The 27,480-nt window shown below is 45.7% G+C and overlaps 1 protein-coding gene across 2 annotated transcripts in view; it reads left to right on the forward strand.

Annotated features, from left to right (window-relative positions):
• Positions 1–27,480, forward strand: part of LOC147699069 (CD276 antigen homolog) — a 171,278-nt gene that overhangs the window by 140,246 nt on the left and 3,552 nt on the right. For both annotated transcript variants that reach the window (XM_086935644.1, XM_086935645.1), the window contains exon 5: positions 9,447–9,716. In XM_086935644.1, the coding sequence (XP_086791770.1) occupies positions 9,447–9,716 (270 nt within the window). The remainder of the gene's footprint in view (positions 1–9,446; positions 9,717–27,480) is intronic.

Here is a 27,480-nt window from a genome sequence, read left to right on the forward strand (position 1 = left end):
TTTTACATATTTACTTACTTTGACATGTAGCACTGAGATATCCATTCACTCACCAATACACTCGTACACAGTCAACCACCCATACAGCTGTTTCAACATGCAGTTTTTAACCCATAGATCGAGTGAATCAACTGTTCACACATGTATACACAGTCACACACCTCCCAGCCACCCCCACACACACACTTACTCTCCCATAGAAATACTTAGGCAACCAATCAATAACCCATATAGTTACTCATATAGCTACTGATTAACACATGCAGCACTTCATAGAACAACAGATATAATGATGCACAAATTAAGACAGTTTAGTCACTAACCCATGCACTCAGTGAGACACATTTAATCACTCTCTCATACAGTCAGTCATGCACCTACTAAATCCTTCATCCAGACACTTATACATCCACTCATTCTTCAATATGTAAGACATATTTTGACTTTTCAGAAACATACAGTCACTGGATGTTGTCATTTGAGATGTCATCAGTGATGTCATCAGTGATGTCATTTGAGATGTCATCAGTGATGTCACTGACCATGTCATTAATGATGTAATATGTGACATCATCAGCAGTGGATTGCGGGTGCGCGATATATAGTTATTGCATCTAACTATATATGCGAATTTCTATGGTTTTGTGCAAGTAAATTAAGGTTTTGTAAATGCTAACCCCTAACTATATATGGGCTAAAACCTATGGTTTTTTCAGTGAATTTCAATGGTTTTTTAATAGCAAATATCAAAAGCTGTCAAATGTCAAGTACGTGATAGGTAAAAACTTTTTCGTGTTTATGCACGCTGATGTGCTTTGAACGCTGCCCCCCCCCCTCCCCTCTTTTCTCTTAGTAGTACTCTCTCTTTGCAGATAGTGAAGGGTAGTTAACGCAGGCCTTTACCCCCGTTGTAATCCGTCGTGCCTGCTTGTCTCTCCATTTGATTGATTGTTATCCAAGCATTTACTGTTTTAGAATTGATTCTCTTTGGTTCATTCTCTATTTACAAACAAGCACAAAGTCGCAATACTCTGTTTAGTCTTTGCAGATAGTGAAAAATCGTGTAAAAAAATAAAAGTAATCGAGCAAAATCAGTAGGCCACTAATGGGATCTCTTTTTGACCTCGCTAAAATAGAAACATTAGGAACAACCCTTCTTGAGAAATACGAAAATAGTGAGATGAACTGAGCTCCACACCATGAGGGCTGCAAGACAGCTCGGCTCCGCCACCCACCCCGCCCAAAATAACGATAAACTCTATGCAAATATTATAAATATATACAACACACCAGCAAAGTAACAGGGTAAAACATTTTATTAAATAAACTATTTACATTACTATTTTATACTTGTTGTTGCCTGATCCGGCTAGCTCAATCGATCGAGTATGAAACTCATAAACTCTGATAGCAAGCGTTGCTGCTGATGCTATGCAGACAAAAACTGGTTTTCAGTTTGTACATTCATCAAGATTTTTCCATCCAAGGCTGGTTGAGAGTTTGTAGAACGATAGCTTCAGATTTTCATCATACGGTGTGGTGGCGCGGACTGGGAGGGGGCGCTTGGCTCCTGCCCCCTCCCCAAGTCGTGTTGCCCTGGTGTGGCCTAAGATCGCCCCCGACATAGGCGGCCGGCTCCCGGGGTCCGGTGGAACTTTTTGCCTTTTGATGACTCTTCCATTCTGGACCTTGTCCCACAATCCGTTTGACCTGAAGACACGCTGTAGTGGGGCGCCCCTTTACCGTTTCAGTTGCCATTCCGCCCGCTTTTGCTACACTGTGCCTCTTCCGCCATTCAGCTGTTTACCGCCCACTCTTGCGACTACAGCGTCTCGCTCACCATGTAGTTGAGTTGCTCCCGCTCTTGCGATGCAGCGATAGGCGGCTGCCACAAGACTCTCAAAATGGCGGCCGGCTCTTCAGATTTGGGCGTGATCCACTAAAATGGCCCTGGGACACCTTGGAACTCTGACGCTTGTCTGCTAGGGCTTGGGCCCCATTCTCGAAAGCGTCCCCTGAGCCTTGAAGATTCTACAAAAGTCTTGGGGGCCCCCGACTCCCGCAGGCTTCTGGTGGGGAGCGGCTGCCATGATTGCTCGTGGAATGGCCACGACTGAGCTACGAGATGGTGGTGCTCTCATGCTGACGCCAGCTTCAGTCTGAAACATCCAGAAACACTGTAGACTACCAATTCGATCAGTTCCGGTAGCGCCCCAACGTGACCCGGTAGGGAAGAACTTGCCCTCCCCTCTTTGACTGATGGTTCTTGTTGCCTGTCCCTTCTGTTGTCATTTAACAGAACTTTTTAGACTACTGAAAGGGGTTGTGTTCCGACCGCTGGTTGGTGGAGACATTTTGACTATATTCAGGACCTACGTTGTCGCGTAATGCGTTATATGACACGCCACGTTAGCGCACCAGGAAGTGCCCCGGTGCGCGAAGCGCAGCTTCCCGGAAGCGATCCGGGGCGCGGCGCGTAACGTAAGTATAACAGGTCATGTGACTTGTTTATAAAACTTTTCATTGGTTCATTTTACTTTTGTTATTCTAATGATGAAAGGCTTAGTCATATGACCTAAAAATTACGCTTTTTATTGCTTTCGAACATTATTTTTTCTTAAACATATATGTTATAATGTTCCAGGCTAATGTACTTTCCCGGAAAATTTACAACTGTCCTGCAAGTAAAATATATTCCTTTTTTAGCAAAAGGGCGTTTCTTCGTCCCATGACGGAGCCGTTGACCAAAAGATGCTCGGCCTGCTGTCTTAGTCGCCGATACGCCTGAATATCAGATTCTTATCGATCACTTTATGTTGCAGGAGTAAAAAACACAACAGCCCCTGACCATTTATCTTAACTGCGTTCCTGCGTATTATACCTTTTATCCGTCATATAATTGGACTGCTTTATTTCACTTGCCTTTTACTGATTGGAAAACAGTGACTAAAATTAAAAACTTTACCAATGTAAATACTACTACCATGTTTTGTTTTAAAAACCTTTATTGTGAAAATGTCAGTATACAAATACGGGCCTATAACCACGTGGGCCGGCCACGGAGCAAACTGGAATCGTATATGATGAGGAAACATTTACACTGTAGAGGAACGTAACGAGCGGGCCATTAGGTTGCAAGAACTAAGGTGTCTAACAGTTGCGGAATCGGTGGATGTACATTTTGTAATTAAAATACGACAGGGCCACTTACAATAAAATTTTCTAGATATACATTTGCGGGCAAGTACCATGGGTGACGTTAATTCGAACTTACAATAGTACAGTAATCAATAACACATCAGAACTTAATATCAATAAGGATGTCCAAATGTTCAATCAGTACTCGTCCCCGCCCGCCATGTGCTTCAAAACTGCATACGTATCTCGTGATATCAAGGTTGTTCAACCAGTACACAACAAGGAGTTACGAGTCCCATTTATACCGGCGCCATTTTGGGCGAGGCCGGGCAGGTCCAGGATATAGTCAAAATGTCTCCACCAACCAGCGGTCGGACTAGAACCCCTTTCGGCAGTCAAAAAAGGTTCAGTTAAATGACAACAGAAGAGATAGGCAACAAGAACCAACAGTCAAAAGAGAGGAGGGCAAGATCTAAAGCCATTGTTCTACAAACTCTCAAGCAGACTTGGATGGAAAAATCCTGAAGAATGTACAAACTGAAAACCATTTTTTGTCTGTATAGCATCACCAGCAACGCTTGAGTCAGCTTTGTGTGAAGCCGCCATTTTGATTCAATCAATAGCGTCCCCATGCACACATTCAGGGACCTGGTCGTGTCTTCAGGTCAAACGGATTGTGGGACAAGATGCAGAAAGGAAAAGGAAAAAAGTTCCGCCGGACCATGGGAGCCGGCCGCCTATGTCATGGGCGATCTTTGGCCACACCAGGGCAATAGTGAAGCTGCAGCAGGTGCAAATAAGCTTCAGACAGTGTTACAAGCACTGCTCAGAACTCTCAACTATGGCACCCAACATCCAGGACTTGCCATCCGGATCTTGGCTCTCAACTATGGCACCCAACATCCAGGACTTGCCATCCGGATCTTGGCGCCTTGTGCTGGTTCCGACCTATTCACACATTGGTCCGCTACTGACACCACCTCATAAGCCAACGGGGCACCCCACGCCGTCTTTCGGCGCAGCATTGTAGGATAGCCACACCAGTGCGGCAACTTGCTGGACACCACCTCGGTGCCATCCAGATCTCGGCGCGTTGTGCTGCCTTCGGTCTACTGTAGCCGCAAGTGTGGACGCAACTCAGCTGGATAGCGAGTGAAACACCAAGGGGCGCCTCACTGCAGCCGAGGAGCCTCCATCTTAGGGTCGACGCACAGCATCACATTGCTTTCTCAAACAGCCCCCACTGACTGACGCGACCTCACAGGCCAACGGGGCGCCCCACGCCGCATTTCGGCGCAGCATTGTAGGATAGCCACACCAGTGCGGCAACTTGCTGAACACCACCTCGGTGCCATCCGGATCTTGGCGCGTTGTGCTGCCTTCGGCCTATTCGCACATCGGTCCGCTACTGACGCCGCCTCACGTGCCAACGGATTTTCTACGCTTTTTATAACAGCGTGTAACGTAAGCATAACAGGTCATGTGACTTGTTTATAAAACTTTTCATTGGTTCATTTTACTTTTGGTTTCCTAATGATAGAAGGCTTGATCATATGACCTAAAAATAACACTTTTCATTGGATTAAAACATTTTTTTTTTTCCCAAACGATGAAAGCCCCACCTTGTTTCTGGATGTTTCAGACTGAAGCTGGCGTCAGCATGAGAGCACCACCATCTCGTGGCTCCGTCGTGGTCATTCCGCGAGCAATCATGGCAGCCGCTCCCCACCGGAAGCCTGCAGGAGTCGGGGGCCCTCAAGACTTTTGTAAAATCTTCAAGGCTCAGGGGACATCCGAGTTCCAAGGTGTCCCAGGGCCATTTTAGTGGACCAGGCCCAAAGCCGAAGAGCCGTCCGCCATTTTAAGAGTCCTGTAGCAGCCGCCTATCGCTGCACCGCAAGAGTGGGCGCAACTCAACTACATGGTGAGCGAGTCGCTGTAGCCGCAAGAGCGGGCGATAACCAGCTGAATGGAGGATGAGGCACAGTGTAGCAAAAGCGGGCGGAATGGCAACTGAAACGGTAAAGGGGCGCCCCAGTACAGCAGACGAGCCTCCACCTGGGGAGGCCCGTTCACGCCGCCTCCCCCCCCCCCCCCCCCCCCCCCCCACCGGGGCGCCCCAAGCCGTTTTTCCGAGCAGCATTGTAGGAGGCCAAAACTTGTGCGGCAACTTACTGGACATCACCTGGTTGCCATCCACATCTCAGCGCGTTCTGCTGCCTTGGGACTATTCGCACAACAGACCGCTACTGACGAGGCCTCCCCCCGCACCACCCGGGACGCCCCACGCCGTTTTTCGTATTGTAGGATACCAAAAACCAGTGCGGCACCCAGGTAACATCACCTGGGTGCCGTCCAGAACTCAGCACGTTGTGCTGCCTTGGGACTATTCGCACAAAACACAGCTACTGACCATTGTTGCTTCTTTTTTAAAAAAATGTTTAAATGGATTTACTGTTTTTGTTGCGTTGTATATATTTATAAGTTATTAAAGTGTTATAATCCTACAACTTTGTTGGAGTGCTATATATTTTTAATGTGACACATAATTGTGAAGACTTTGATGTACAAAAAGGCATCCCTGGAATCTTCCGCTTCAGGCTCGGACCCACACACCCTCACAGTGAGAATCCCCTCCCCAAGCACAATACAGGATGGTTATCAGATAGTAGGAACGCGTGTGGTGTGACGGATCTCATGAGGTGGGGGCCTTGATCTACTGTAACTCCTTTGAAGAGGGGTGATTCTCTACAGCTGGGGCCATAAACTACACCTGCAGGACTAGGTGATAGCCTGGGACCGGCCTGGACAATCGGACACAGAGGAAGAGGAGTGTCATAGGGTGCGGTAGTGAATAGGGTGAAAGGGAGGTGTCGGGCGGGCACAGGGTGTGATTCTCAGAGAAGAACAGCGCAGATGGGAGGAGGTTTCTGGCCCATGCATGAGAGAGAGAGCGGGGGTGCACGCAGCAAAAAAAAAAAACGCTCACGAACAGCGCAGATGGGAGGAGGTTTCTGGCCCATGCATGAGAGAGAGAGCGGGGGTGACCAGTGCGTGGGGGAGATGCTTGCGAGGGTGGGAAGCCATGCTGAGGATCAGCGGCGTGCAGAGAGTAGGTCTGGTCAAGGCATCTAAAATGGCTGCCGTGCTCAACAAAAGTGTGGCATTGCAAAAAAGGCAAGATGGAGCAAACAATGTTTATCAATAAGGAATAATTTATAACAATTATTTTTAACAAAATATTAACTCGCAGTGACAAAATGGCGGTCAACAGTTCCTGATTTCCATCGAATCAAACGTTAACAGACGTCACGCAGCAAAAAAAAAAAAAAAGCTCACGCACAGCCGCTGGAAGACATGTATCAACATATATGAGCCTCCTCAGCCACCCTCAGAAAACATAAGGGGTCAGGATACGTCTCCCGTACCCCCTTATGCCTAGTAATTTAATTAAATCGAAACACAAAATGGCGAATTCTCGTTTCGCTACCAGTTTGCGACCCGGTTCGCGAACCGAGAAGCGCTTCTACCGCAAAAAATCAAATTTTTATTATTTGCCCCACGGGACCCTTTAATAACCCCAACATCATTCCTAGGGGGTCAAGAAGGATCTACCTTGCCCCCTTTCATTAAATTCCCCTTCGTTTTTCTCCTCCTCTTGTCTCTCGATCCTACCGAGAGACAAGATGGCGGCCGCACCGGACTGTTTAGAATGTTGACAGACACCGGAGAGCCAATCCGCTTCGCTACGCAAAGCTCCGTTACGCGAAAAGTACGCGATCTGGTGCGCTATCTAGGACGCTGTCACAGATATATCTGTTTTTTTAAACGTTAATTTCTCAAAATCCACTGGAGCACATATATTGAGACCCAGCAAAGGCACATCGGGCTAACAGTCCCTATAATTTTGCCAAGTTTCGTGTAAATCCATTCAGCCGTTCGAGCTAAAAGTGAGGCCAAAGGCCCTATGGAAAAATGAATGGGAAAAACGCGTTCTGGGACCCCCTTTTTGTCTCGGGCCCCCCTTGACGAAACCCCCCCAAATTTTCAGGGGCTGATCAGAAACAAAATGTGCCATTTTCCTGAAAATTTCAGCCGATTCCGTCCACAAACGCCAAAGTTATTAGACATAGAATTTTCAAAAGTTCCATAGAGAAAAAATCCTAACTATATATACCTACTGGCGACCGCCAGTAGGTAATATATATATATATATATATATATATATACACAACACGAAAAAGCGGCGTGCTTCTGCCTCTTACACGGCGGGCGCTCAACAGGATCGCCGATCCTTTAAATAAGTCCGAAAACTGGTATGATCCTTTTTGAAGAAACCAGAGTCAAGGCCCAAATATATTCTCAGTGCTCAAGGTTTATTTGGCAGAAAGATTAAACAGCCCCAACGCGTTTCGAGGTACGCCTACCTCTTGGTCACGGGTGGAGTAACATCAGTTCGCCATTCTTTTAAAGTAAACAACGAGATGCATTCCGTCATGCATCACGTGCACATAGACATTGAAGAGACACTACGATTAGGCTACAATGTATCAGTGAATTCGCTTTCACTATAGTTTCGTTTGATTGCATCTTTCTCAACAAAATAAACGATATGCATATTGGCTTCACAGCTACATATGCAGGCAACTATTTACATCGTGTGTCACATTTATCAAATTAACAAATAAATGTCAGAAAATACATAAATGCCTGTTATGTATAAGCTGTCTCGAAAAAAATCTCAGCCCAAGTGGGCTTTTGACCTTCAAAATACTGTTCATAATGTCGAGTCATGATTCAAGTACGATACGGCTTCTGTTGGGTGCGGACCTCTTTCTCCCTCCAACTCTAACTCCTTAATCCAGGAATTAGGACGCCATCACACGTAATATGGTGAGCAGTGCAGTTTTAATATTCTGCCATTTAACAAGCAAGTGCTCTCCCAGACGCGTTTCGCTCTGCACGCAGGGCTTGATATATGTATATAGTAAACAATATAAAGTATTTACAATTTCCAGTAAGAGTTAAGAACACTGCAAGCATCTCTGCTGTAGTATGCAGGATTAAGGATAGCAGGTAATTTCCTCAAGGCACTCATTATATTCGATTCTTAAACTTTTTTTAATTATAATTGCCTTTTATTTTACGAGTGGCTGCTTATTTCTACCTCAACTGCTGGCTTTAATTTGAACGGCTTTGCTCTCGCACACAGCACGCAACTTTCAAGGAACAGCACACGCTGACATGAATTCCTCCGCTCATGTGGCTATGATGGCTAAGGTCCTCTTGCGCGGCTCTGCATCATTCTTTGCACACGCTAACACCGTTACATCCGCTTGCACAGTTCTGCATTATTTGAAAACTTCAATGCTTGTCACCATTTAACTTTACTAATAAACCTATAATCTTCAATCCATTTGTTGAGTGCTCAACTGTAAGCACCTAACAATATGGCTGCGAACTTAGCCGTTCCTTACAAAGTAAACAAAACTCTAATACAAGTGCTTTCCCACGGATCCAGAACATCAGTTCTTTGCAACACTTTGGAAAAAACTACTGAAAGTACCCAAGCTTATATATAAATCTAGTGTGCGTACAGAATTTGTTTTAAAAATTTTTATACTTATCTATATCTATCACAATTTTCTATACATTGTAAACTACCTATTTTGATTCCAAATGTATATTCACTACACATATTACCATCATTACACAAAATATACACTTTTCACTTTAAAATATGCATATCAAGTAATTCTCACATAAATTTTGCCGATCAAACAAAGAACTCATCTGATGCGTGAGCAGCAACAAAGAAGGAAGATGGCTGCTTGTTGGGGACATTTATAATCTTTCGAATGTTATTAGTAATATGATTCGAAAGTTAAAGGCTCTAGTTGCTGCTGCTGTGGGTGTGGCACTAAAGAAGATAATGCGTAATATTGGCCTCTGTGGCTTGCCATACAATTGCCCTTGTGTGGCTTGTAGTTCTTGCCTGCTGTTCAAAGTCTCTTAGATGCTTTGGTTTAGTTGTAAATATGTTTCCTGCTGTGTGCCACACATTCTGGAACAGCTCCCTCAAGGGCCCATAACCATCTGAGCGGCTCATAGTCCTGAGCCTAGCACGGCTGTTTGCCTCTTGAGCCGAATCCAGTCCTGCTCCTCTATACCCTCCATTATGGTAAAATACATTTGGTATGATTTTATGTGAGACTAAGCTCACCCTCTGCTGCTCTATAGAAACCGATCTAATAAAACACTTTACTCTTGCATGTGGTTCTAATTGGTGGTTCTGGTGTCTTTCCCAGCCCCGTACAATGAACCAGTCCTACACAACAACAGTAGGACCATCACCTGCAGTGCTACCGGGGGTTATCCAGAAGCAGATGTCCACTGGACCATTGATGGGGAACCTGTAGCTAAAGACTCCGGAAGAGTGCAGAGGAGGCCATCCAAGCGAGCCGCTAACGGGACCTACAACGTCTCCAGCAGTCTGACCGCCAAAGAATCCGAACACGTTGAATGCATCATTGAAAACAAGCGGCTCAAAGAGAACCGGACTGCATCAATAAGGGGCGGTGAGTACAGGTTACATTGTAAAGCGGTTTAAGTCCAGGGTTCTCCTGTGATGGCCGCGCCAAGAGCTGCAGTTTGCAAGTCATCACTTGAGATGTTTTGTCTACAGCGCTAAATAGGAAGAGCCTACCTCCTCGGCTGTAGATTTTGATGGACCTCCATCTGGGTGGTATCTGGTCTGCCACACCATCGGTCAGAAAATGAAACAGATTGATAGTAGGAATCAGAGGAAAAAACAAGCATTGGCAAAGCCAATAGGTCTCGCTTTTGAAATGTGAGTGCCATACTATTGGCTCTGCCAATGCTTGATTTTAAAGCCTTGCTTGAAAAAATGAAAAAGTAAAACGAAAGGAAATGTCAAAGTACTGGAAAAGCAAACATATATCCTAAGCTATCTCAAAACTGTACATTTAAATTATTATTTTCTTATCTTTATAAATGGCATGGTTTACTTTTCAATTTTTTTTTTATTTCAGAAGCTCTGAACAGAATTCAAAAATAAAAATTAAATGTCAAAATAGAAAGCAAAATGCTTGTCTAGCCTAACGTACTTTCAGAGGACTCTCACGCTGCACCAGCTTAGAAGAAGTTGAACCTCTGTTTAAATATTAGTGATGCTTTCCACAGCTTACCCCAGAAAAATCATTTGTTGCTGCATATTGGTATTGCAAACGTTTTCAGTGTTAGTTAAATATTCCGATCCGTGCTTGTTATGTGAGGCCCAGAGTGGCCTCTTTTAAAAGCTTTTCATTAACTTTCCTAATGATAATCGTTGCCATCGGGTTTGTTAAAGTGTTAAGACTGTTTCTTTTGAAAGAAATCACTACAACTACCAGAATGCACCGGTTTTTTAAATGACAACTCTGTAATGAGACCAGGCAGTCTGGGTGACATGAGTCAGCCGGTCACGCGGTCTTATCTTTTATACGTTTGTATTTTAAAGGTGTCGTAGTTCAATAGTACCAACTGCAACAGGCCAAGCCATACAGTAAGGTAGCGGAGGGTGTTCATTCATCTGATGTGGATTCTTGCAGGGCACCTGCTGAAATCAGTTTATGAATTCCACTCAGTCCTTGCTTTTTAGCTAGCAGTAGTACGCATACTGTGCCTGATGTAGGTCCATTTCAAAGGTAAACTGAAACTGCAAGGTCCAGCATGCTTAGGACTTTTTGTTGGCAAGCAGGACTAGGCAGATGAATGTGTCCCTAATGATGGTGTGCCATTTGACAGCAATGCTTCCCACATTTCTATCCCAGATTATTTACATTCTAGTTCTCTGACTTGTAAACTTAACGCGGGCATTTAAAATACAAGTCCCAGAATTCAAAGTAGTGTGCACTAAACTGGCAGGAGTCTTGAAAATCTCACAGCAGACACAGTTCAACATGGCCAGCTTGCAATTATGACTCAGATAGTTTCCCTAACAGTGCTGCCATGTGGACATAACCTATGAGATTTACACCCAGTCCTGGTTGTGAGCCCTTTGTCCTTAGCCTCAGGATCTTGTGCTTTTGCTTATCCCACTAATACCAGATGCATCTTTGTGATCTGTGAACCACCGGCATGGAACCCAAGTGGCTCACGCAGGCTTTGAAGTCCTTGTTCGTTGCACCTGTATTAATGCAAATTTCACGTAAATCCTCTTCACAAAGGCAAAACACTTGTTTTGTCTTTGCAGCCAAGAGTGCCGAGCAAAGCATGGGAGAAGAGTCCGATGGACAGGTCCCGCAGTGCGTCCCGGGTGCTCTCTGGTGAACAGGGTAAGGAAGCTTATACTGCCATGCAGGGCTCTAGTTCCCTTTGCTTTCCACCTGAACACCAGACACAAGCGTCTTGAAGTATGTTCACCACTTCTGTCTTACAATTCAGCTCCCAGTGAGGCCAGTGTCTAACACACACAGGGATCTTGGCACGGAGGATGCGCCTGGCCTATAGGGACCTTGGCACAGAAGATGCACCTGGTCTATTGAGTCCTTGGCACAGAGGATGCGCCTGGCCTATATGGACCTTTGCATAGAGGATACTCCTGGCCTAAAGGCACCTTGGCACAAATGATGCACCTGGTCTATAGGGACCTTGGCACAGAGGATGCACCTGGCCTATATGGACCTTGGCACCGAAGATACTCCTGGCCTATAGGGACCTTGGCACAGAGGTTGCACCTGGCCTATATGGACCTTGGCACAGAGGATGCGCCAGTCCTATATGGACCTTGGCACAGACGATACTTCTGGCCTATAGGGACGACCTTGGCACAGTGGATGCACCTGGGCTATATGGACTTTGGCACAGAGGTTGCACCTGGCCTATAGGGACCTTGGCACAGAGGATACACCAGTCCTATATGGACCTTTGCACAGAGGATAATCCTGGCCTAAAGGGATCTTGGCACAAAGGATGCACCTGGCCTCTAGGGACCTTGGCACAGAGGATGCACCTGTCCTATATGGACCTTGGCACAGAGGTCTTCCCTCAGCTCCGAAACAATGTCCTCCGCCTTCCGGTGCCTCGTCACTGAACAAGACTCCGTCGACACCGAAGCCTGAACACCCTTCGGCTCCGACACAGAAAGAAGTGCCGACACCGAAACCAAAACATGTTTCGGCCCCAAAACCGAAACCAAAAGACGCATCTGCTTCGAAGCCACACACGGTGCCGAAAACAACGCAGCCTGATTCTGAGGCCTCCGAGCCCCCGAACATGCCTTCCAAGCCAAAATCGACGCCTTCGGCGCCGAAACCTAAGCCACAGGACCCTCTAATACCTCCTAAGGCTAAAGACACTCGACCACCTACGCCGGCACCGAAAAAATCAGCGCAGAAGAAGGTTGCGCCTCAAGAGGACCTTTTTCTACCAGGTCCTCAACAGAAAAAGATCTTCATCGACCCAAAAAACGGTCATGTTGGTGCCACACCACTCAAGAAGAGACCTGCAGCTACACCACCTACACCTGTGGAGCCTGCCAAAAAAGACTTTCCCGTCTCTCCTCCTTCTCACGCTCCTCCCTATGTTTCACCTCAAAACTCTCCTATACAATCTCCATTATCATCACATTCACCACAGAATGATGATGAATATGATTTAGGTGGAGGGGACGGGGAATACCTGGAGGGGACACTACATACCCTGGAGGTGAGGGCATATGGACTTTTCCATACACAAAACCTGCGCCTTGGTGGGGTTTTCCATACCCTTCAAATGACCCTGATGTCCCTGAGGCACTCTCATACCCATCTAAACCTTCTCCTCCTGAGGATACTATTGGGTTTGGCCAGCTGATCAACAGAGCTGCTACATACCATGGTGTCCCCATGCATTCTGAGGCCATTGAGGAAGATTTTCTCTTAGATACTTTTGAGCAGTCTCAGAGATCCGCTGAAATTCTTCCCAAGATCAAAGGGATGGTTAAACACGCTACTGAGGTCTTTAAAGATCCTGTGCGTACCAGAATTTTAAACCCCAGAATTGAAAATAAATATAGACCTGCACCCTCAGACCCAGGCTACATTAAAGGACACCTACCACTAAACTCATTAGTGGTGTCCAACGCACGTAAAAGGGCCAATTCTCAGACTTCTGGTGAAGCACCCCCGCCTGACAAAGAAAGCAAGATTGTTGATGCGTCAGGCAAGAGAATAGCTGCGCAGGCTTCCAATATATGGCGCAAAGCTAATACACAAGCACTCTTCTCTCGTTATGATAGGGCTCACTACAACCAATTGGAGGAATTGCTTGAACACCTCCCAGATAAGTACAAAGATCAAGCTACTGACCTCATACAGGAAGGCAAGTTAATATCTAACGCTTCTATCAAATGCGCACTAGATGCCACAGACACAGCATTTAGAGCTATTAATACCAGTGTCGTTATTAGGAGACATGCGTGGCTACGCATTTCGGGGTTCAAATAGGAAGTACAAACCACCATCTTGAACCAGCCTTTTAACCAAAACCAGTTATTTGGTACGGCGGTAGACACTACCCTCGACAAAATGAAAAAAGACGCAGACACTACCAAGTCTATGGGGGCCTTACAGTCTACCCCAGCTCGAGGCTCCTTTCGCCGCTCTTTTTACAGAGGCGGCTCCAAACAAACTGGAACAGACACTAACACGTCTTTCAAGACAGAAACCTCCTCTACCAAGAATTACTATAGAGGAGGATACAGAGGCAATAATACCAAGGGCAGAGGTAGAGGTAATAACAACACTCGAGCCTCTTCCGCCACTAAGCAATGACTTCCCTGCACTCCCCCTGCAGCATTCCACTCCTGTAGGTGGTAGACTAGCACAGTTCCTGCCTGTCTGGAACTCCATTACACCAGACAAGTGGTAAGACAGATTATCCAACATGGCTACTGCCTAGAACTTACAGCAACCCCTCCACACATCCCTCCCAGACTGTCACGGTTGTAGCTCCTCGAGATCGGAGAGATGCTCTAAAGGGGTCCACCTCCAGACGTCCCTGCACTCTGGTGTACATACACATACAGAGTGCGAAGGCAGTCAGGCGAGGGAAAAGTCGGGGTTAAACAACCCCTGGGAATCAGGTCCTGTAATGAAACAAAGAGGACACGTATCAGAAACACTCCCTCTCTTCATAGATAACTAATGCATGGAATGGATACAGAACGGTACCTGATATCTTTCAGGAGGTGACCCCTTCCCGTCTCATCTCCTGCTAAGGACTCAGGGACGTTGGGGAAATAACGACCTCAATGAGAACGGGAACTGCTGATTCCTCAGTTCAAAAGAAAAAGAAGAAAAACAAAATCCTCCGACCTGGGGAATCACCAATGTGGTGATCAAAGATGCGAATTATCCAAAGGAAAGCAAAAGGCACCCCTGCTAGTCTAGAGCTCAACAACAACACCAGGAGCAGATAAGAGTTTCAAGAGGGGGCAAATCCAGCGTCTCTTGACTCTAACAGAGAATAACTCCAAAGGCAATGGAGTGAGCGCTCAGCCGAGTGCCAAACATGAGGTCGTAGAGTTTGTGAGAACGCCGAGGGTGCAATCCTGCGTCTCTTGCATCTCACGTCTCACCCCAATGATAAGGATGGCAGTACCAGCCGGTATTGCCGCAAAAACAAAAGAGAGCTTCCTGGTGCGAGCGCGGAGGGGCAATCCAGCGTCTCACGCAACACACACCAACACCAGAAGGACAGAACCCGCTGGTATCTGTCAAGGGGTCTTTGCGTGGGAGCGCGGAGGGGGCAATCCGGCGTCTCATGCGTCACCCACAGGAACCATTTGGCTGGCCAGAACGCGGAGGGGGCAATCCTGCGTCTCACGCGTCTCGCCAAACCTCTACACAAGGAAGACAGCACCAGCTGGTGCTGCCGAGACTCGAAAATCAGGGAAGGTGCGGAGGGGGCAATTCCAGCGTCTCTCGCCACCACTCACCGCAACCGAAGTTGGCAGCCCAGCCGGTACCTGCCGAAAAGGAATCGTAGTTCAGCCGAACCACGCAGCAAGGTCTTGCTCCACAACCACGGAACAAGCAACTCGAACAGATAAATCAGGGAGCAGGAACTCCGTCAACTCCGCACAACTCCGCGTGGACAGGGCGTCCGCTACCTGCCTCTCGGAAAGAGGAATCACGTGCATCTGTTGTTGACTCCCATGAATCTTTATGCTTTCTGTGGCCCGTCCCTCTCCCCTAAGCATTCTGGGAGACGTAGTTCTTTCATTTCAGGCAGGCACATCCGTCAGATCCTGACACAGACAGCGTCCAATGTCTACCGATCATCTAGCTCTGCTCCAGCAGGAGGTTCTATCCCTTCTGCAGAAGGGTGCGATTCAGATAGTTCCTTTACAGGAACAAGGGACGTGGGTTTACTCGTTGTACTTTCTAATTCCCAAAAAAGACTGGACCTTGAGACCGATTCTAGACCTCAGGCCCCTCAACCATTACATACAATCAGATCATTTTCATATAATCACTCTGCAACAAGTGCTTCCACTGCTGCAACAGGGAGACTTCCTTGCAACACTAGATCTGAAATACGCTTACTTACACATCCCTATACATCCTGCTCACAGGAAATATCTAAGGTTTGTTCTGGAAGGACAACACTATCCGTTCACAGTCCTTCCATTTGGGGTGACGACGGCACCAAGAGTATTCACGAAGTGCCTAGCAGTCGTAGCAGCACATCTGCGAAGACAACAGATCCATGTCTTCCCTTATCTAGACGATTGGCTCATAAAATCCAAATCGGCCAGTCAGTGCGTTGCACACACATAACAGATGATCCAAATGTTGCACAACCTAGGGTTTACAATAAACTATACCAAGTCGCACCTAGAGCCTTCGCACGTACACCAGTGTCTATGGGCTACAATAGACACGTCTACAGCTCTAGCTTATCCCAATCCAGCCAGGATACAGCGCATTCAAAACTTACTTGCTATTTTTCAACACCAACAATCTCTCCCAGCCAGAGTGTTCATGAAACTCATAGGCATGATGGCATCTTGCATCTTCATAGTTCCACACGCAAGATTGCAAATGCGTCCGTTACAGGAGTGTCTAGCACGACAGTGGAACCAAGCTCATGGTCAAGTAACAGACCTGGTGTTGGTGGACAGCCGCGCACATCACTCTCTGCAGTGGTGGAACACCAAAAACTTGACAAAGGGGCGGCCGTTCCTAGAGCCAGTTCCACAAGTATTGCTCACAACAGACGCATACCTCACAGGATGGGGAGCCCATCTCCTACAACATACCACTTTGGGTCAATAGACCGCTCAATAGCGGCTACTCCATATCAACCATCTCGAGCTGCTAGCAATATTCCTGGCACTCGAGTCCTTCCAACTTCACGTGCGAGGCAAGGCTGTCCTCATCCGGACGGACAATATGACAGCCATGTACTACATTCAAAAACAGGGGGGACACACTCTCTGCAACTGTCCCAGCTTGCACAAGACATTTGGAGATGGGCCATTCCTCAAAACATACATCTGTTAGCAGAACCCCTTCCAGGAGTTCACAATCAGATAGCAGATCTGTTAAGTCGACAGTCACAACAGATTCACGAATGGGAATTGCATCCACAAGTTCTTCAGCCATTCTTCCAACAGTGGGGTCATCCACACATAGACCTGTCTGCCACCCACGAAAATACAAATTGCCCAATCTTCGCCGCCAGGTTTCCAAACCCACTGTCCGAAGGCAATGCAATATGAATGAAGTGGTCAGGCAGATTTGTATACGCTTTTCCGCCTCTCCCACTAATTCCATTAGTGGTGCGCAAGCTCAGACAACAGTCTCTCAAACGAATCCTTGTAGCTCCCACATGGGCACGCCAACCGTGGTTCACCACACTGTTGGAACTCTCTCTAGTTCCACACCAAAAGCTGCAGCTCACTATATCTCTGTTAACACAGAACCATGGCGAAATCAGGCACCCAGACCCGCACCAACTGAATCTAGCGATCTGAGTTTGGTTACTTAAACCTACCACCAGACTGTATGGCCATTATTAAAGAAGCCAGGAAACCCACTACCAGAGCGTGTTACGCTGCTAAATGGAAGAGATTCGCAATTTATTGCACAAATAATCAAATTGACCCCCTGGATGCTTCCATCCAGAATATCATTTGTTACCTTCTACATCTACAAAGATCTAATTTGGCATATTCTTCCATACGCCTGCACCTTGCAGCAATTGCAGCTTATTTACAGAACAGACAACATCTGTCTCTCTTCATAGTTCCTGCAATTAAAGCATTCATGGAAGGCTTAAAAAGGATAATCCCACCCAGGTTGCCTCCTTCTCCTGTGTGGAACCTAAATCTTGTCCTTACCAGACTAATGGGACCCCCTTTCGAGCCCCTACATAGATGCGAGCTGCAATTCCTAACATGGAAAACTGCTTTCCTTGTTGCTATCACCTCTCAGAAGAGTAAGTAAAATACAAGCTTTCACTATACAAGAACCATTTTTCCAAGTACATCCCAACAAAGTGGTTCTTAGGCCTAATCCAACATTTCTCCCAAAAGTCGTCACTCCTTTTCACCTCAATCAGTCTGTCGAGCTACCTGTGTTTTTCTAAAACCCAGACTCAGTAGCAGAAAGGGCTTTACACACCCTAGATGTTAAAAGAGCTCTACTCTACTATACCGACAGAACTAAATCATTTCGAAAAACTAAACAACTGTTTGTCGCTTTCTCTCCTCCGCACAAAGGCAACCCCATCTCCAAAGGTGGGATTGCACGGTGGATTGTAAAGTGTATACAAATATGCTATATAAAAGCTAAAAGTACACTAACAGTTCCTCCTAGAGCGCACTCCACTCGCAAAATAGGAGCCTCTATGGCTTTCTTAGGAAATATACCACTAGAGGACATATGCACCTTCACTAAACACTGTTGTGTTGATGTGCATGCCAAGCAGCAAGCTGTGGTACGCCAAGCTGTCCTTAGAACTCTTTCAAACTACTGCAACAGATACAGGTGACCACCGCTAAGGGAGAAACTGCTGCTCAATCGATGCACAGTGTACTATCTGCAGCTCATATGCCTCGAACAGAAAATGCTACTTACCAGTATGCATCTGTTCTTAGCATGCAGAGCTGCAGAGTAGTACACACCCTCCCGTCTCTCCGTTCCAGTTCTCATATTCTTTTCTTTACTTCTACTAACTCCATCATTTCCCATCATGGCGAAAAACAATCTGAGGATGGAGCCGATGCCCATGCGCAGTATTGTCCAAGGGAGGAGTCACCTATCGGGACTAGCAAAGACTTCTTCCAAAAGACAACTACCTGCAATAGCCGAGCCCAACACCAGGTGGCGATCTAATGCACAGTGTACTACTCTGCAGCTCTACATGCCAAGAACAGATGCATACTGGTAAGGAGCATTTTCCTTAAACTAATTCATCAGACATTAGGTGGAGTTTGTGTATCAAACAAGGCTCGGCTTGATAGTGAGCGGGTTCATACTATGGTAGAAGACTCTCGGTTAAAATTGGAGCAGTGATCTTTATTGGACACTGATGCCTTTAATTTTATTTTAGCGAGCATTAAATCGGGCTCGCCATGCGACTTGATTCCTTCCACAGTACTTCTACAGATGGAAGAACCCACTTTAATAGTAGTCATGGAGCTCCTAAATGCTTCTCTTAAGGAGGCAGTAATGCTAATGGCCTGGAAACACGCTATGGTCCTGCCATTGTTAAAAAAGCCAAATTCAGATCCGGCCATGCCGGCTAATTTCAGGCCTATTTCCCTGCTTCTAACTTTCTCTAAAGTTTTGGAGAAGCATGTGAATGGCCAATTGGCTATGTTCGTGGAATCTTCTCAATTTTTGCATACATCACAATCCGGTTTTAGGCCAGGGTTTTTTACCGAGACCACATTGCTGGGCGTCACTGAGGTGCTACGTCATAGCCTGGATGATGGTAATTCAGTGGCTCTCATATTATTAGATCTAAGTGCCACCTTTGATACGGTTTCTCACACCGTATTAATAAAATCCTTACAGGCACTGGGCATTGCTGGTTCGGCGCTTGTCTGGTTGTCCGCTTTTCTATCGGAGTGTACCTTCCAGGTGTTCTCTTCTAGGGCCACCTCAAAGTCCTTTACATCCCAGTATGGAGTACCTCAGGGCTTTATTTTGAGCCCACTCTTCTTTAACATTTATGTGCAGCCTTTAGCAGTGCTCGCTCAAGCGGCAGGGCTTACACTGTTTTCATACGCCAATGATACTCAGATCATTTTCTCTTTGTCGGCTAATAGGAAACAGGACCCGTCTACTTTGCAATTGGGCTTGCGAAATATTGCAGCATGGATGCAGCTCAATCTGCTCAAGTTAAACGGGGATAAGACGGAAGTGCTTATCTTCGGAAAAAATTCTGAACATTGGGGCCCTCAACATTGGCCTGATGAAATGGGACCCTTACCCAAACCTTCCTCTCAGGTACGCAATCTAGGCGTTATTATTGACAATAAATTGTCAATGAAACAACAGGCAGTACAAATTGCAGCCACCTGTTTTACCATCTTAAAATGGCTAAGAAAAATAATCTGGATGCTCCCTGTGGACACCAAAAGGACTGTGGTCCAGGCACTTGTAACATCTCGCCAGGATTACGGCAACGTCCTTTTGGGGTCTAACAGAGATGTATTGCGTTTGCTTCAGGTGTTGCAAAATTCTGCAGCCCGATTGCTCTGTGGACTTCCCAGAATGTCTAACATGGGTAATGCTTTGAGAGAATTACATTGGCTTAAAGTAGAAAGTCGTATAAAATTTAAGGCCTTGTTACATCTTCAGAATTAAGATTGGTTCTGCTCCTAAATACTTACAAGATCTGGTTTGCCCTTACCATCCTTCTCGACTTTTTGTGATTCCTAGGATTAACCTCTCAAAAATGGGTGGTCGTTCCTTCTCTCTACTGGGACCCACTATGTGGAATTCCTTGCCTGCTGCAACGAGGCGGGAGAAGCTGCTTCCCAATTTTCGTAAATAATTAAAAACTTGGTCTTTTAATCAACATTGCTAATGTCAGATCGCTGCTGAGTTTCTGCTGGCTTGCGCTGGGAAACCCTTGTTGAGTAGCTGTGCGCATTATAAAAATAAATTAACATAACATAACATGCCTATATGAGATTTCTGGTAGGGTACTTGACTTGCCTTAAACAATGTGCTCTGCCTTCATTGTCTGCTGTCATTCAGCCACAGCTTGTTTGCACACATGCCTGTCTCGTTGCATTATTTAATACAACACAGCTATTTCCTTCAAGCAAGCAAAAAAAGTGTTGGTCTATTAAGATGTCCGTAGGGAATTTGGGAAGAATGTGTATAGCAGGTTAGGCTGGACATTTCTAGGAGAAAATACAGAGGTGCAATCCCCCAACCTAGATCCAAATGTTTCAAGATTAAATGGCTAAAGGGTGTTAAGTGGCTGAGGCAGCTGTTTACTTAGAGCATAATGCTTTTTTTATCAGCAATGTTTACATAATATATCCATTTAATAAAGACTCCCATCATCTTCATAGTCCAGTCACTTGGAAAGAAAAAAATTAAAAACACTTTGCCATTATGAAAAGGTTTACATCACTATGGCTCCTGATTTCAGCGGTGTTTCAGTCAGCCTGATCACTATAATGAGACTGTACTGCCTATTCCCGTCTCCCCCTTGCCTGACGTATTCTTATTGCTTTGTGGCATCTTCAGTGCTTCATTTGAGCCGGTATTTTCTGGTGCTCAGCACCGAACCTTAATTCTGTCTAATTTAGGTATGAGCACAACAACAATTGTTTATGCATTCAATCAATATTATCAATGAGTCGAGCTGCCGCCCAAGCCATTTATCTAGTGTTAAGGGCCTGGAATAGTATGACTTGTCACACTTGTGTGATTGTTAATAGATTTGTTGGTGCTATTATTGGCAGCACTGGCAGGGGCTATGGATGGTGCAAGCTGCAGTGTTCTTCTGACGAGAGGGGCCCTGGCACTTTTTTTGCAAACTAAGCACTGCGCGTCCAATTCCACTATCCGGAATGAACAGGCAGGCCAACGACTAGAGAATGTCTGTGAAGCACACTGTGACATTCAGTTCCATTCATGAGCCCATTGCCGGAGGAATTTATTTTCCCTTTAGAGCTGACTCACTTCGATGGAGGCTCTTTCTCAGTCCGATTCAGAAAAGGGGGTGGTGATGAACAGAGTGTCTGAATTAAGCAGACCACTCTTACCCAGTCCAAAGATCAGGGCTTGATCCATCACCGGTATTTATCTCACTGCACCATCCCAGCTCAGAACCTGGCTATATGCAAATCAGTCTGTCCCTGGCCCAGTGCATCATGGGAACAGGGCAGACTAAACTACCAAGCCAATTCTTCACCAGAAAGGAAACAAGCTACCGGGGACCGGTTTCTGGCATTTCAGCCGTCTTCGGCCCGGCTTGCTTGAATCCTGATGGTGCAGTGAGAAAGGGACTCATGTCTGAGTATTATATAAAGAGAAATGTTGGTTAAACTTGCTAGTATCAATTGAAGATAAAAATCTGAGGCAGTTCTGGAAAATGGTAAAAGCAGCGTCTGGTCCAACTGATGGAAAAATGAAATGTATTGTTAGCGAGGCGGCCTGGGAGGAGTACCTAAGGGAACTGTATAGGGCACGAGATTCCCAAGAGTACACAGAGCCCCAACCCTGGCGAAATATCAGAAGATTTTAAATTAGATTTCAATGTACAGCAAGTGGAAAACATAATAAGAGAATTGAAACGAACTCGTGCGGCAGGCCCTGATAATCTTCCCGCAATAATATTAAAATCAGAGATAAAGTGGTGGGCAAGATTCTTTGCCCAGATGTTTAGTGTAATACTTTTAGAAGGCATAATGCCGCTGAATTGGAAAGGCGCAGTAATCAGGCCAATCCATAAAAAAGGCAGCATGGACATACCACAAAATTACAGACTGATTAACCTTCTAGATGTAGGAGAGAAGGTCTTTTCAAAAATTGTGTTAAACCGACTAAACGCATGGGTCTTGGAGTTCTCAATTGTACCCACTGAACAGGGAGGATTCAGAGAGGGGCACTCCACAATAGATCACGGTTTCGCACTATGGGCAATGGCGAGGAAGTCAACAGAACAAAACGGCAAGCTGTGCTGCTGTTTCGTGGACTTCCGAGCAGCGTTTGACTCAGTAGACCGGGATTGCTTGTTTGAAACTCTCACAAAGAGAAATATCCCTAAAGACCTATTGACAATAATAAAGGAATTACACCGAGGTAATTGGGCTCAAGTAATCAGAGACACTGAGGGGTCACTAACATAAAAAATGCCAATTGCAAACGGCCTGGTACAGGGCTGTGTTTTGGCCCCACAGCTATTCTCCATATTCCTGTCAGATCTACCCGCCTGTTTAGAGGTTGAGGGCAGTGCAAGCCCCAGAATGGACGGAAAAAAGGTTCCCTGCCTTTTATATGCAGACGACTTGGTAATAATAGACCAGACAGAGATAGGCCTCCAAAGAAAGCTGAATCTTTTAATGAATACTGCGTTATGAAATTTTTACTAGTAAACTTAGACAAGACGAAAATTCTATGTTTTGGTAAAAAGGCAATTAAGTTTGGTTTTTAGGTGATCTTAAACTGGAAACGGTCAACGAATATCGTTACCTAGGTATATGGTTCGATAAAACATTAAACTGGCATACTCATCTGGAAGCCCAAAAAGCAAAAGCACATACATCAATCTGTGGATTAAAAATTTTTAATCTGGAGTGACCTCCATATCCTCAGTAGCCCCTCCTCGCTGATCAATAATTGTTTTACATTCTTACAAGAGCCTTTTCATCTGGACTCCCAGGGAGCTCGGGTCACACCTCATACGACAATCCAATCCCCCTTCATATGATCACTTTCGAAGCGAAGGGACCCCACCCGCTAAAACGAGAACGCTGTTCACGCACTTACCAATAGGCGTTTAGAATCTCGGTTCCCACGAACAGTGATCCCTGGAACTACGGGGTTATGTTTACCTTAAAGTACAAACTTTTTTTTTGCCACTGATACTCTACATCAACTGACCGTTAGCCCATGGGAAGTCATTGTCCGAACTGCACGTTGACTCTACTACTCCTCCCTATTTAATCGCCTGCCAACAGCTCATATAGGTGTGTTGCTTCAAAGTAATAGAAATTGCACAGCTCGCAAAATAGCTAAAAGGTTTGTACGTGCGTGTGACACAGACAAATGATCACACATAATCGAGAGATTGGGGTGTTGACTGTACGATGAGAATAGATCTAATTTTTAAGCTTCTGTGTAGACGTAAACGTTCCGTGCGTAACACGTGAACAGAAATTACGTACCGTTTATTTTTGCCTCTGAACCGTTCTGACATTTTTTATGCATACATAGAAACGTGTGTGCGTGTATACATATATATAATTCTGCAACATTCATGCACCTGTGTGCGTCAAATTATATTTAACACTGCATGGGTACACTAAACATCCAACCTGGAATTGCAATCACCCTCTGGCATAACAAGCATATGCTGTGCTTCTATAAGAAAATGAACGCTAACAAACGTATAACAAGCCACTGTTTACTCTCGGATATTGTGTGCCCTCTCTATATGGTAGTATTCTTATATCCTGAGTTAGTTGCCAACGCTTGTAATCCTGGCATTTGTGGGCTGTGCTCTTGGAATGGTTGCACAGCAGACGCCACCCTCCCAGTAGTACACTTCCGTGCCATGTCTCTTAATGAAGGCACTTCACATGTTGACAGGGCCTGCATCAGGCCCACAGTGTTGGTAGTGCAAGCCTGGGCACACTGCTGTCAGCGTAACAAGGAAGAGCTGTAACAATTTACAGAAGAGAAGCTAGTGAAAACTATTTGGTTTTTTAGAAGATGACTGGCAGAAAAAATGGCTATATTAATGCCTCCCAGGCGGAGGATTAATGACATCGCATGTCATTTCTCCCATATCCATCAGCTCTTAGCTTAACTAGCCTTTGCCAAGAGAAATAAATGCTTTCTTGCAATAGATACCGCTGTCTCCCCCTCACCGCTTTCTCCTGCTGCAGGGTACTGACGGGTCTGCAGAGGGAACACCAGGACGATGATCGGGGGTTCGCAACATGCCCTCCTTCTATGGATGGCTCTGTATGTGTGTGTGTCTCGGTGTGTGTGTGTGGCTCTTGTGTGTGGCTCTTGTGTGTGGCTCTGTGTGTGTGGCTCTGTGTGTGTGGCTCTGTGTGTGTGACTCTGTGTGTGTGACTCTGTGTGTGTGACTCTGTGTGTGTGACTCTGTGTGTGTGGCTCTGTGTGTGTGGCTCTGTGTGTGTGTGTGTGGCTCTGTGTGTGTGTGTGGCTCTGTGTGTGTGTGTGTGTGGCTGGGTGTGTGTGTGTGTGGCTCTTTGTGTGTGGCTCTGTGTGTGTGTGTGTGTGTGTGTGTGTCTGTGTGTGTGTGTCTGTGTGTGTGTGTCTGTGTGCGTGGGTCTGTGTGTGTGGGTCTGTGTGTGTGGGTCTGTGTGTGTGTGTGTGGCTCTGTGTGTGTTTGTGTGTGTGTGTGTGTGTGTGTGTGTGTGTGGCTGTGTGTGTGTGTAGCTCTGTGTGTGTGTGTGTGTGTGTGTAACTCTCTGTATGTGTGTGTGTGGCTCTTTGTGTGTGTGTGTGTGCCTCTGTGTGTGTGTGTGTGGCTCTGTGTGTGTGTGTTGGGGGGCTCTGTGTGTGGGCTCTCTTGGTGTGGGTGCAAATGCAATAGGTCTCGTATTTGAGAGAGATTAAGCTATTGGGATTGTAAATGATAATGCCATTTATTTATCTGTTTTCAAAACCAACACATAAATAAAAAGTTTGTCATTTACAATGCCAATAGCTCTAACGTTTCCGAAGGCGAGACCGTTGCATTGTAAATGCTTGTTGTAAACAATAGTGTCTCGCGAGCGAGACGGGTGTGCCAAAGCTTGCACTCACAGGCTGGACTCTACAAACAGGACAGATTGATGATCTGTAACCAGAGGGAGCAAAATCAGAGCAGCAATAATTCTTCAGCAAATATTCTCAACTTTTAAGAGATGCTGTGAGCTCGTCTAAGAATATAAATGGGAGTCCCTCATTTGTTTTAATCACATTTTTAAACTCTCCCAAAATGTGGCCAGTGCCCTTGGTATAGTGTTCAGATGCTCAGTCCTGGTGGTTCAGAACACAATGAGCACAGTTTGTTTGCCTTAGTTCCACCACTTACAACTTAAGGCCTCTCTGCTTAGACAATTGTTTCTGGTGGAAAGCATATTTGGCTGCTTCCCTTCAATTCCAGTGCCAACAGGCTCACAGATATTCTCTTAGCTGCTGTAATATCATTTCCATTTTTATATGCCCTGGTGAATCACAATGATGGATAAGGGTTTAATTGATTTGTGTTGGCATAAGCCTGTTCTGAACCCTACTAAAAGTTTGCATCAGACACCACCAATGAAAGCAACGACTGCGGAGGCTCAGCATCTCAAGATGAACCTGTGCATGCCTCAAAGAGACATCCAGACAAGGGCTCTGCAGGCTAGAGAGCTCATTCCTCCTAAACCGGCCACTGCAGGGCTTCTTTAAGGACTCTGAGCCAACCATACCTTTTCCAAGCAGGGAATCCTCCTTCATTGAGCAATCTGTGCTCAGGTGGAATGCACCTCATTCTGAATCATCCATTTCCAAAGTTTTCGACCCCAAAGAAAAGACTCCCAGGGATGAACCTGTCGTTGTCATGGGTGCCTTCTCTGCTCAGTGTGTTGTTGCCACAGAGGCCGTGGGTTAGGGAAAAGAACTCACTCCACTTCCATCTATTATTCCAACTAATACAGTCAAAGAAGGCAAAAAATATATAAAACCATACCTGGGCACCTCTGTCTCTTCCATTCCTTCTCTCTATCTATTCTTTCTCTATCCCTCTCTCCCATAACCATAAGTTATTTCCCAGATGCTAGAGAGGATTATCTTTTTTGTCGTTGGAAAGGTAGAGACTTTACTGCAGCGGTAGATAAAAGTACGGAGAGCACAACGTATTCGATGAATGACATTGTGTGCATAAGAATACAAGCTTGTATTTACTGTAGTTACATTTGATCACCGATAAGATCCTGGTGGATAGGGAACATTCTTAATGTGTGCTTGATTTGAAGAGTGTGGATTTTGTGGGAAGTTTTTTTGTTGCGGTGTGTGATGAGCTGCTTCAATCATGGTTGTGATGTGCGTAAAGTGGAATGAATGGTGATTATCCTTGTGAGAGTTTGATTCGTATAGGAGAAGCACGACTATGGAGCGTTAGCACTGCTGGTGTGATGTGGTCTAGTAGGGGTTGGTGTAATACTTGTCTGGTTCCTTATTCTAGATTCTTTGAGGTCTTTCATGTAAAGAGGGTGGGTCCCTAGGTGTACGGTGCGGGCAGACGTGTTGTTGAGTTTCCATGGTGCATTTCCATGGCATCGTTCACTGGAAGAAAGAGTAGTAGGCTCGAGTCCATGGCCATCCCAGATTTCTTTCTTCAGTAGATGTCAGATGAAAGCCTTATTCCTGGCATCAGTTGGATGTCGGCTGCTTATTCTTATAGTCTGTGCAGATTTAGATTAGATCAATTTCACGTGGTTCCTCTGCATCTATTGGTTGATGACTTGGAGGCAGGGGTCTAGTCCAAGGCACCTAGCTCCAATTGGCTTTTCAGCTTCGAGATGGCTTAGTTAATAAATGATAAAAGGCATCTGAAGTTGTACACACAGATTATTATCCCCCTGTACCCATGTGGAATGGCAGTCTCAGCAACTTGTACCTAATTATTTTATGATCCCTTCAGAACTACCTGGAAAATCTTGCTTTTTAGCTAAAATGTTTAAACAGTTGTTCTATGGGAGTACCGTTTGGGCTTTTACTTTTTAAGAAATGTTCTACCTCGTCGGCTGGTTGGGCTCTCTCTTCGCTTGCTCGTTACCATCATTCAATCCGGGATTTGTAAGGCACGGCTACTCACCCGTGAGGCTCTCAAGGAATTGAAGGGGTTGAGGGGGGTTGAGAGCCAAGGCTGCTGATCCGTCTGGGTGTGGAGGTTCAGGCGAGGAGCCAGGTATTGAGGTCCTTCCTGAATTGGGTATCATTAGAGGTTAAATTTGGCATTGGACAGTACATTTGGTTTCAGACGACTCCATCGCTTCATTGTTTTGATCTTCAGGAGCTCCTTATGCCGGGTGCCGAACTCAACACATAATACCTTTAAGGCATATTCATGATGCTCCTGGTATTTTGGGATGGATAC

Source organism: Lissotriton vulgaris, chromosome 8 (genome assembly GCF_964263255.1).
Source record: "Lissotriton vulgaris chromosome 8, aLisVul1.2, whole genome shotgun sequence".
NCBI lineage: Eukaryota > Metazoa > Chordata > Amphibia > Caudata > Salamandridae > Lissotriton > Lissotriton vulgaris.